This window comes from Sinocyclocheilus rhinocerous, unplaced genomic scaffold (genome assembly GCF_001515625.1).
Source record: "Sinocyclocheilus rhinocerous isolate Xijiao unplaced genomic scaffold, SAMN03320098_v1.1 scaffold616, whole genome shotgun sequence".
NCBI lineage: Eukaryota > Metazoa > Chordata > Actinopteri > Cypriniformes > Cyprinidae > Sinocyclocheilus > Sinocyclocheilus rhinocerous.
Window position 1 is genome coordinate 337,771 of NW_015631496.1, and position 12,830 is coordinate 350,600.

The following is a 12,830-nucleotide window of genomic DNA, read 5'->3' on the forward strand; positions in this document are numbered from 1 at the left end:
CATGTGAACATGAGTACTGTCTCACACACACACACACACACACACAGTCCTTTAGGGTATTACATGACATTTGTGCAGTTCACTATTTTGAACAATAAATGCTCACTCTTCAAGAAGTTGCATCTCTCAACTACTGTATGTGAGTATTCCTTCTGCTATTAAATTTGCTAGTCAACTTTACTATTTTGTTGGACACCTATTTAACCATCCTGGCCAATATTTGGTTCTGATTGAGTGAGCAATCCTTTTCACTAGTAAAAGTAGAGATAAGCTGATAATTTTTAGAATAAATTTTTTTTTTCTGCTTATTCAGTTTGTATGTTCTTTAATATTGGGTTTACTGATAGAACTTGGTGGGTCTCTAAAGAATAGCACTCATGTTATTACAACAAACTGTGTTCAACAGGAAATAGTGGTGTTCACAGGAAAAGTAACTCATTGTTTGCATAGATACGTTTTTTTTTTTTCATAATTTTACACCTATTCATACTCAGCTGAGCCACATCTAACTTGAGCAGTGTTTGATAGCTAGGCTGCCCAAAACAGAAGAAAGTACATTTGTGACCATTTAGATCTAAAATTCTGAATGTAATAATAATAAATTATAGGTAATAATAATTACTATATGATACTAACAAAAAAAACATACTAATAGAAACATTTTATTAACAATACTATGATACAAAAAAAAATAACAAAAAAGATAAATCATGTTCATCAGAAATATTTTATTTGTATTATTGTTATTATTATTACTGATATCATTACAAGTATTAATAAAATATTCACACTAGATATTACGCTTTTATTAGTCTAATCATTTCTTGCTAGTGTTGTCAAAAAGCAGAAATAAACAGATAATCCATTCCTTTTTTTATTTTTATAAACCCAAATTTCTGCTGCATGTCAGTGGAGGATGTATATCAGAAGTTGACACATTTATTTACATTTTGTTCTGTTGTTTCACTGAACGGATATCCGGCCATGGAAAAATGCTAGACTGGAGCACAACCATTCACAGCCACTGATTATGACATGCATAAATGTAATGAAAACTTCTGCTTGACAATCAGAGATGTCTCTGTGTCTGTATGGATGTCTCTGTGTCAGACATATACTTGTCATAAGCTATTCCATAAAGTGGCCGGGACATAATCGGCTATGGCAGGAAGTAATGACACCTACGGATGTGACCTCCATCTACTCCACTGAATATGTCACCTGCACGACTCACTTTGCTTCTTTCCATCTACAAATCTCTATTCTTTTCCTCTGCCTCTCTCACACACACACACACACCTTCACTCTCTGTCTCTCTCGCCCCCCCTCTTCTCCTCATCACCCACACACACACTCTCTCTCGCTCTCTCTCTTTCTCTCTAGTCTGGTCTAGAGCTTTCTGTCTGCTCTGCCTGGTGACAGAACGGCCTGATGGATTTTGATCCTCTCTCTGTGGTCTGCAGAGAGAAACTCAGTCTGTGTATGGCTAATCTGCAGTCTGTGATACCCAGACTCTCTCTCATTTGTTCACGCTCTCTTTCTGGCTCTCTGTGATTGGCATAAGAGGTCAGTGTTAAATAGGACAGAGAGTGTGTCAGTGGGAGAATTGGACAGGACATAGTAACAATCAAAGAACACTGTCACTAAAGCACTGTTGAGACGGGATTCGTTTTCAAACGTTTGAGTGTTTTAATGTACTGATTTAGACTGGATTTCGATCTCTGTAGGGTTTTTTTTTCTCAAACTGAAGTGTCTTGTCTGGATGTGGGTGTTACAGAAAGTCATGTGCTCTGGATGTGAACAGATACCATGAAAACCAATTGAAATAAACAAAACCTACATGGTGGCTGGTTTCTAGCTGGTCTAAGCTGGCCATTAGCTGATCTGAATGGGTCATTAGTTAGTTAACAAGCTACTGTGTTCCAAAAACCAGCTTAAAGGAACACTCCACTACTTTTGAAAATAGGCTCATTTTCCAACTCCCCTAGAGTTAAACAGTTGAGTTTTACCGTTTTCGAATCCATTCATCCGATCTCCAGGTCTGGCGTAGCACTTTTAGCTGTAGCTTAGCATAGGTCATTGAATCTGATTAGACCATTAGCATCTCACTCAAAAATGACCAAATAGTTTCTATATTTTTCCTATTTAATCAACTGTTTAACTCTAGGGGAGTTGGAAAATGAGCCTATTTTCAAAAATAGTGAAGTATTCCTTTAATCACCAAAAGCTGGCATGTTGTTGGTCCAAAAGTGTCTACTGACAGCTTAGACCAGCCAGAAACCAACTATCATGTTCCAAAAGCTTTTAGCTTAAGTTGGGCAAACAATCACAAGGGATTTCTAAAAGAGGAATCCAGAGTTGTCTGTTTTAATTGTTTATCTTATTTTAACAATCTAATTATTTATATTACATCTTGTCAGAAAATCTGGGTGATGCTTACCCATGCTAAGCTCTTTGGTGGTTCTAAGCAGTTTCTAAGGTGTTATGAGTGGTTTTTACATTGCTATATGTTGCTAAGGTGTTCAAGTTGGTTGCTAGGGTGTTGTTTGTAAGAGTTACCCTGAAAACTAAATCTGTGAAATTAGTCTGAGTAGTTAAGCACAGTGGGGTCCAAAAGTCTTGAATGCAATTAAGAAAATGCCTCTGCTTTGCATTTTTCTATCTTTTTTTCATTGAAATAATTTTTTATTATAAATTATTTCATCCACATGATGAAAAACGTAATTGAAATTTTTGTATGATTTTATGATTTGAGTCCGTACTTCTGTGGAAGCCAGAAAACTTCAACATGGTCAATGTCACAGATATGCTTATTTGATTAGCGAGTGACGAGAACTACTGCAGAATTTGAAGTATTTTTAAATTCATTTTATATCATTTTCTCTGTTTTACGCTTTTCAGCATCCTAGAAATGTTTGTTTCCAGGTTAAATTAGATTTTCAATGTGGACTCTCAAATCCCCACTGTACATTTAAAAAGACTTGCCTTTATTTCCTGTATTTTGATATAAAGTCAGAGGAGCAGCTCAGCTTTCATAGACTAGTATAAAGCCTGCTGTGATTTCGTTTTGTATTGATTCAGTTCCAGTCTGATAGGCTTGTGTTTGTAGTCTTATTTGTTCTTACCGGAATTCTGATCTGAGTCTCATTCTCTCTGTCTTATCTGCCCTCCTGTCTGATTGTCACTTCCTTTGTCTGTTTTGCCTGGCTGCCTGTCTGTCCTCTTTTTTTCTCTCTCTCTCTCTCTCCTCTTCGCCCTCCCCTCTGCTCTGTCTCCCTCTTTTGCTTCCTCCTCTTATGCCCTAAATTAGGAGAGAAGTGTTTGTTTCTTTTGATGTGTGAGTCCCAGTATCCCGCAGTACTGCACTGCAGGCAACAACTCACTCTTTCATTCTCTCTTCGTGACACTCTCACTTTCAGCCTCTCAGTTCGGTTTACTCGACTGTACAAGGTTCAAGAACGGTCCCTCAGCGGTCAGCGCAGTTGGTGGAGGGCTCGTTTTTGTTGTCTGAAAAGGCTATGGACTCCAAAAGCATTTCAATCTGAGAAACGGTTTTGGTCTTGACTGAGAGAGCAAGTGTGAGTCCAGCAGTGTGTTCCTCATGTTCAGACAGAACATGTTTCAAGAAACATCGATCAAGCTGTTTATCTTCATTACTTTGGTTCTTGTAGGCCAGGATATTGGAATAAAGCTATAGTTAATGATAGAAACTTTGGTTCCCTTTCAGTCGGTCACTCTCGACGTCACGTCGGATGACCAACGAAATTGGGATCTCGCTTAGAGAGACCAATCTACTTCGAGTGTAAACTAAACGAGCCAATGCATTTGCAGCGGTCGACCTGAAGGACGCGTACTTCATGGGTCGACCCTTCCGCACCACAGACCATTGCTGTGGTTCGCGTCCGAAGGACGAACATATCAGTACGAGGTCCTGCCCTCCGTCCTTCAGGGAACGAGGGTTACCATACGTAACCGAGACGTTTCATCATTAGACACCCAAAAATCTTTTTAAAGGTTTTTTTTTTTTGGGTAACTATTTGTTTATTTACTCACCCTCATGTTATTTTAAACCTGTATGCCATTAGTTGTTTTCATGAATCATAAAAGGAGAATTTTAAAGAATCTTTAAAGGGCCAGTACATCCAAAAATGAAAATTGTCATTATTTGCTCACCCTCATGTCGTTCCTAACCTGTATGCTTTTTTTCTTCTTCTTCCATATAATCACAGTCAATTGGGGCCACAGTCAATGTTTTTAAATTGTTGAAAACAGAAACTCATACATGTTTGGAACAACATGAGGGGAGTAAATTATGGCAGGATTTTCATTTAGGAGTGAACTATCTCTTTAATCAACTTTTTTTTTTTTTCCATGTGGCAATTCATAGACCACAGCTTTCAATATCTCAAAAGCACTATTAAAGCAACAAGTTGTATTCCATTTGACCTGTGCACTATATTCCAAGTGTTCTGAAGCTTTATGATAGATTTAAGTGAGAAACAGACCGAAAAATAAGCTATTATTGACCCGCAAATCAAATATGGTGCCTGTGGTGCCGGATGATATTAAATAGAGCCGCATAACTTCTTCAGAATTATCCTTTTGTGTTCCATGGAAAAAAATAACAACATTGAAATGAGGGCAAGGGCAAGTAAATAATGGCAAAATATTCATTTTGGGGTGAAATGGTCCAAAGGCAATGCAGTCTACAGCAAGACTTAATGCTTTGAAATATATAATGATATGAATTTATTTAGCAAAAGCGATTTTTTTTTCTCAAATAATATTTAATGCGTAGTTAAAAATGATGAACAGGAATAAACAGGCTTTATCTAATTTCTGAAGCTGATACACTAGATCTCACTCTAAGTCTATACTATCTATTTTCTTTCTGTTGTCCATGTCAAACCAAAATGCCTCTCACCTTTTTTTGCCAGATGATATCATATCACCTAATTTGGGGATCTGTAGTCATCATGGATGTTGATTTGACTCTGCTGCCATCTTTTGGTCAAAATGAGATTAAACTTTTTTTTTTCTTTTTTTTTTGATCGTAAACAGGATCTGTGTTGTTTTTTTCATTCTGCACTGTTCTAAACTATTTATGTCTTTATATTTTGCAGCTGAACTGGAGTTTGTGCAGATCGTGATCATAATCGTCGTGATGACTGTGATGGTCGTGGTGGTCGTGTGTCTGCTCAACCACTACAAGCTCACCACATGGTCGTTCCTGAGCCGGGCTAGTCAGGCACAGAGTCAGGATCTCTCTCTGCAGCCGGTAAGACCCTGTCTCACTCTCTCTGTACTAACCGCAGCAGCACCTTTGCTTAAACACTTTCACAACCTTCCGTACACTTTCCTCCATATTTAGATGAGCCCTGGGTGGGAATAAACAAAAAAAATGAATGTTAGAGATGAGGCCTACTAGAAGTTCACATGGTTCATATGGAACACACCAGTTGCCAGCAATTTCCTGTCTCTGTGAGAAAATAATAATCATGTTTTATTTACACAGAATCTTTCTAGAACCAAACGTCACTTTACTGAGCATGCTAAGCAAATAGGAAACAGTATGATGAGCAATTTATTACAAGAAGCAGACAAATCAGAAAACAATACATGGATATAGCATGGGAACAACATAAAATGTAAACAGCATAAACAAATGCAGTGTGGGATGAAAACAGGAAACCAAAATGATCAGAATATTTCTGCAAATCAGCAGCAGAATGAAAAAGGTATAATCACAATGTCATGAGAGTAAAACAGAGATATTAAAGTTTTCAACAGTTTTCCAAAGTCCAGGTGCAGCAAAGCCCACGAGGATCATCTAAACAAGTAAATCAGCACCTAAAATCATCTTAATAATAAGGGCTTAACAAATGGGTTATTTATTTATTTATTTATTTATTTATTTATTTTTTTACATGTCACCCATGTAATTTAAATAAGGATATATTTAGGCACACATTATTATTATGATTCTTTTTATTTATAACCTTTTTTTATTATTTTAATTTTTTATATATATTTTTAATAATGCCAGTTTGGTTAATGAGTATCGAGTGAGTAATCAAGTATTTCTGATATATGTTCATTGATGACAGTGGGTGAACTTTATTTTAAATGTTCCTTTATAAATTATAGAAGTATTTAAGTATTTATAATTATTAAATATGGCGTTTGTCGGGAAAATACCTTCCTTAAAGTCAGCACTTAAAATTATGTTGTGTCTAAATCATAAACATCACAGTTCCTTGTCATGATTTTCAGGCTGAGCTGTGAAACATCAATTTCTAATACTGAATAAATGAATTTTTCACCTTGCCGTGTCATCTCTAAGCCTTGTTTGGTATGTCTTATGTGGGTGAGCTTTTATCTTAGAAAAGAAGAAAACAGCAGGGCCTAAAAATCTCTTGAGTGGGGTGTGTGTGTGTTTACTTCTGGAAAGGTCGTCTTTGTGTCTAATCCAAAATAACTTGCAGCAGTGCACTGAGCTGATGAGACGGAGCACTGCATGTGTGGGTGTCTCATCTCACTTCAGGGATGGTTTTCGGAACGTTTGTGCAGTTTTTAACTAGACAGACAGCAGGAAATTAATCGTACATTTATCTTACTTCAAAAATACAAATCATTGGTCTGAGTCATGCCCTAAAGGTTAGTGAACATGCTGCAAAGTGCATGAGGTTCCAGTTGTTCATGCTATGGGCAACTGGATAGAGAATTTTCATGGGATACTGAATACTGCATTAGGACATATTACATCTTACTGAATGCATTACCTGTAATTAAAACACGATATATATTACTCCTTCAGAAAGGCAGTGTGTTTTGGAGGAGACACAATGGCAGTGTCCCTCTGAGACCAGGGCATGTTGATTACATTTAGCAGTTCTGTCTAGACGCCAGTCAAACTCAGACATGCGCAGCCCACTGCAGCACCCGGGAGAGACTGCTAAATGACTGAGACTTTTCATTTTCATTCATGAGGGAATGCGAGGGGGAGGGAAGCCAGTGAAGGAAGCAAGCAGTAATGTCTGGGAGCATGTTACTCGCTGGTTGTTTAGATTTTTTAATTAGAATGGATACATGTAGCCACAGAGCATTGTTAGAGTTTAACAAATAGGCTCTGTCTGATTCTTTTGATTTATTTTATCTATTTATTTATTTATTCATTCATTCTATTTTATTTTATTATATATCTTTTTTTTTTTTTTTTTTCCTCCAAATGTCTATAATTTTAAATATGGGTATTATTAGGGTTTAACAAATTATGGGTATTTATTTATTTATTTATTGTAGAATATTTTTAATATTATATTTTGTTTGTTTATTGTTTTTAAATGTCTTTCATGCAATTTACATAAGAAAATATGTAGGCAAAAAGTTTAACAAATTAATCCAAATATGGATAGAATTAAGGTTCAACAAATGGTTTATTAATTAATGGAAGAATATTTTTTTATATTATATTATATTATATTATATTATTTCAACCATGAAATGCTAATATGAATATACAAGGACTCAGAGCTTTATTACCGCTTAACAACCAGGTTTTTTTCTTATATTTTCTAGTCTATTTTCATTTATGACAGTGGGTGAACTATAATGATTTTAAATGTTCCTCTCTAATCAACAATCAGTTGTTGTTAACCTAACAATATTGTATATTTACTATGTAAAATATTTCAGTATCAGTATTATTTGATATTCTTGGTAGACTATGCTATCTTAAAATTCAAATAATTCTGAATATTACATATGTGTATTTTTTTCTCCTTGTTTGTAGGAGGGTTCTCTGTGGCCATCAGATAATGGGCTGAGACAAGGAGCATCTGAGGTAAGCTGTGTGTGTGTGTGTGTGTGTGTGTGTGTGTGTGTGTTTCAAGGGTTGTTGTTCTCCTTGTATAAATGGCATGTCTGCCTGTAACAAGCAGTGAAGTCTTCTCAAGTGTGTGTCGTCTCTGTGCCTGTGCCTCTCTCAGTGTAGGCGTATGTGAGGGAGGATAGTCTCTGAGACTGTCTGTGAGTGATAGCACTAGTATAAAATATATTGTGTGGAGAGAATACATGCGTATATATTCATTGTTTGTGTGTGGTGGTGGTGTGGGGGGTTGTCTCTCTCACCGGGATGCAGCCTCTCAGCAGTTCATTAATCTCTCACCCTCGTCTGGCAGCGTCTAGACGGTCGTCTGAGAGGCCAGACACTCAGGGTCTATCTGCGCAAATTGCCTCCCATCAGCCTCAAACTCACTAATGTAGACGTGGCCCCTGCAGTAATGAGGCTGATCTCATTGGCTAACTGATATGCAGATTTCACTCATATTAGGGATATTTTATCAGCTGCACATTAGCATACTAATGTCTGGACTGGGGACCGTTTAAGTTTGGGGCTCTGGTGAGTTTATATGGAAATGGAAGAGTCATTATTTAACTGTGTGGATGTGGTATGAGTAGAATACCATTATTCTGAACAAACACTTTTGTCTGCTGTAAAAACTGGTTTATGTGCTTGTAGTTCTAGTTGAGCATATAGATTCTTTCTCTGTCATACAATGTCTTATATGTGACCCTGGACCACAAAACCAGTCTTAAGTCGCTGGGGTATATTTTTAGCAATACCCAAAAAAACATTGTATGGGTCAAAATTATCGAGTAAGGCTAGGTGATATAGCTTAAAAATGTATCAAGATTTTGTTTGCTTTTTAAAAATGTCTGTGCTTTTGCTTTTTATCTAATCATAATTATGAAATGTAATATATAGATATAGATACACACGTGTGTGTGTTTGTGTGTGTGTGTGTTTGCTTAGAAGTGTGTATATAATTATACTCTATCATATTTTCATATATTTCATATGCCATTTTTCAAATTTCATATATTTTCATATATATTTTCATCTTTGCCAAAATTTGTCAGATTATAAAATATCATTATTAATTGTCTCGGGAGTCTGTCAAAAAAATAACATAATAACGGTTGTAAAAATAATAATGGTCGTAAAATATATATCTGTATATAAAGACAGTCTGAAATGTGATTTTTATTTTATTTTCTATTTTATTTATTTATTTATTTTTGGTCATACAGTTTAATGAGGGATGTTGCAAACAAATAATTGAACACAAATTGTGTTTTCTTTGGAACGGACAGCTTTGAAAAACAGAAAAGTGCCATAACATTTTTCATCCACCAATAGTACTGAATGTATCAAAGATCTAGGCTGGTAACTGGAAGTTTGTAGGTTCAAACCCTTCAAGGGACGATCCATAAACTACCACCATTGTGCCATTTATACGGTGGCCGAGAGAGCTCAACGCGCTGCAACTTCAGAAAACACATGCAAATAGAAAAGGCACCAGCAAATTAAGAAAACATCTTCATCAGTTTGACAGAACATGTGCTGCAAATACTCGCAACACAACCAAATACTAAAACACAAACAAAATTACCCCAACAAAATGAAAATTAACCATTGTTTTTTTTGGCGTATTGATTTCCATTTGTATAACCACAGTTGTACAAATACCATGGTTAAAATGGTTAGTGTAGTAAATCCATGGTTAATTTGTATAAAAAATAACCTTTTTTTTTTCTTCATTTTTCTTATATAATGTATTTATTAATTAATTAGTTTTAATAGTAGGCTATGATTAATTTTTGTAAGGTAAGTTATAAAAGTAAGTTAGCCAGCTTACATAACCTTTCACAGTTACAGTAATTGTGTATTTCGTCAGCTTATTTAGGCTAATAATATCCACAAAAAAGAGCTAATAAATATGATCAGGGTGTTAAAATAAACAAAAATCAATTTTCAGAGTAGACAGTGCATGTCCCAGCCATGTTTGTCACTGCGGTTCCCTTAAACATTTCCGATGTGGTCTGTGTCTATTTGCAGCGCGTTTCTTTATTTAGTTGTGTTGTGAGTATTTGCAGCGCATTTCTTTATTTGGTTGTGTTGTGAGTATTTGCAGCGCGTTTCTTTATTTGTTTGTGTTGTGAGTATCTGCAGCGCGTTTCTGTTTTTGCAGGGCGTTTCTTTGTGTTGTGAGTATTTGCAGCGCGTTTCTTTATTTGTTTGTGTTGTGAGTATTTGCAGCGCGTTTCTTTATTTGTTTTGTGAGTATTTGCAGCGCGTTTGTTTGTGTTGTGAGTATTTGCAGAGCGTTTCTTTATTTGGTTGTGTTGTGAGCATTTGCAGCGTGTGTGTTGTCAAATTGATGATGTTTTTTTTATTTGCATGTGTTTTTTCATTTGCAGCGCGTTGAGCTCTCTCGGCCACCGTACATTTAGGCTACGTTTACACGACAACAATGTAGTCAAAAATGGAAAAGTTTTTCCCTTGCGTTTTTAAAAAGTTTAATGTATGCATGACAACGGTTTCAAAACGATTTGCATTTACACATATCTGCGAAAATGGCCAAAAACGTTGTATTACGTATGCCAGGCCAGTAGTTGGCTCTGTCACCTTGTTAGTAAACAGTACTACTAGTAGGGAAGTGACGATTATATGATGTATATGATGCGTCTCCGCTATTGGTGAAGTAAATCCACACTTTGCTGAAGAAGCATTAGCAAACTCTTGAGCAGCAACAACAGTACCATGTACTCTGCCATTGTTGTGTATGTTTGTTCGCACTTGACTTTAAAATCGACACGTACTGTGCACGTCTACATACCTAACACGTACTACGCACGCGCATGATGTCACCGGTTTCAAAGATTCCCGTATTGGGTGTTTACACGGAAATGATAACGGTGGCGTTTTCAAAAGCTTGCTCTTTGAAAGCCGTTTTCAAAAATATGCGTTTTCAGTCCGCAAAACTCTGTTGTCGTGTAAACAAACAGGCAAAACACACAAAAAGTTTCCTGTTTTTGGCTGAAAAACGTTGTCATGTAATCGGCCCCTTAGATGTGCATAGTATACTAGCATTTACTGATGTCTAATTATTAGCTACTGTTTTCATGGCTTTTTATTGGATTTCTTGCATTTACTCCCTTCTGCTCTGCAGGTGGTGTATGGTCCTCAGCCAAGGGACCGCTTCACCGCTCCCACTTTCATGCAGCACAACCGCTTCAGACGTTTCCAGCCTACCTACCCATACCTGCAGCAAGAGATCGATCTGCCGCCCACCATCTCTCTGTCAGACGGAGAGGAGCCGCCGCCGTACCAGGGCCCCTGCACACTGCAGCTGAGAGACCCCGAACAGCAGCTCGAGCTCAACCGAGAGTCGGTACGCGCTCCGCCTAACCGGACCATCTTCGACAGGGACCTCATTGACATGCACAGTTCAGGTGGTGGCGGTGGGCCGCGACCTCCCAGTAGCAACTCTGGGATCAGCGCGGCCAGCTTCAGTACCCATGGACGCATGGAGGGCCCTCCGCCCGCTTACAGTCAAGTAATTGGGCAGCAGTCGGGCATCGTACTTTACCTCCACCAGCACAGCAATAACCCGCCCATCCCCATCACTGTGCAGACTCCGCCCAGGGGCCGGACAGATTTAAACAGCCCAGAGAGCACAATAGCGCTGAGCAAAGACCTACAGAGGGAGGAGCTAGTGTGAGGGGGCGGGGCTAGCACACGATTGGGCAATCGCGATCACTCTCCACTCACAAAGGGAACGGGTTCTCCCTCTTGACACTCCCGTGCACAACAGCGCTTAATGCGTCTTCGCGACGAAAGCGAAACCATGTGGTTTTTTTTGTGTTTTTTTTAAATAACAATATGGAGCTGAGCTTACGAAAGAAAACATTACATTTGTTTTCTGTCAGTCCAGCTGCGCTAAAACTGGGGTTTATGCACTGCCTGGAGTCTCGAGTTATTTCTCTGTATTACTTCTGTATAGCCGACAAATGTAGAGAAAGTTATTCGTGCACAAGACAGGATTTTAGTTGTTGTTGTTCTTGTTGGTTTTATTGTTGTATTCCTCTTGAATGCCCCCCTTCTGCCCAAACCACACGTGATATACTACTAGCTGTGTGGATAGAAATTTCTTTTTTCTTTCTTTTTTCTTTTTTTTATTTAAAGACCGAGATCTGTGCAGCATGAACAAAACAAATGCGAAAAAGGGTGAAAATCCAAATCCTAGTGCCAAGGTTTATGTGGAAGGTGTCATAGGGGCGTTGACTGTCTTAAAGACTTGTTATACATTTAAATCAAAACCCTTTTCTGAACTTTGCACTATTGTTGAGGTTAATCCGAGAAATTTGGGAATGGGGGAGGGGGGGATGTGATATACGTGTTTACTTGTATGTACTGTCGTTTTCGTGTAGTTCCGATTATATGCTTCAGTGCGAGCTTTCTACCAGAGGGAAGTGATCTTGTCTGTCTTCAGCACAAGAAAAATCTCTGATCCAGCCTAAAATAACCTTGATCTAAAAGAGACACAGAATACAGAGAGTCTGCTCTACTCTCATCTATCCTCACCACTGACACGTTCTGCCGCTTTCACAGACTCCAGCTGATCTGAGTTCAGTTGGCTGGTGGCACGGTTGACATTTTGCCTAAAAAATTCACTTCACTAAGAGAACTGAACAGGTTTGACACGTTTTGAGATTTTTACTTTTTTTCTCCAACCTTATTCTCATCATCTGTTTTTATTATTTTTAGTATTATATATTGATTTGAAAATGTGTATATAAATGAAGACTCAGTTTAAAAAAATTAAATAAAAAGTATATAGACCTTAATAATGCTTTAATAATATATGTCTTAAAAATTTTCCTTAAAGAAATTAGTACTGTTATTCGAAATATTATCAAATTATATATATACAAATTTGATTATGATTTTTAATGGAATTTTTTTCCTCTTTGGAGTCTGTCAA

The 12,830-nt window shown here is 37.3% G+C and overlaps 1 protein-coding gene across 2 annotated transcripts in view; it reads left to right on the top strand.

The window, feature by feature from the left end:
• The window catches only part of ldlrad4b (low density lipoprotein receptor class A domain containing 4b), a 50,829-nt gene extending 38,254 nt beyond the window's left edge, over positions 1-12,575 (top strand). For both annotated transcript variants that reach the window (XM_016554500.1, XM_016554501.1), the window contains 3 exons: positions 5,124-5,278; positions 7,793-7,843; positions 11,016-12,575. In XM_016554500.1, coding sequence (XP_016409986.1) covers positions 5,124-5,278; positions 7,793-7,843; positions 11,016-11,567 — 758 coding nt within the window. In that variant the 3' untranslated portion in view covers positions 11,568-12,575. The remainder of the gene's footprint in view (positions 1-5,123; positions 5,279-7,792; positions 7,844-11,015) is intronic.
• The last annotated feature ends 255 nt before the right edge of the window (positions 12,576-12,830 follow it).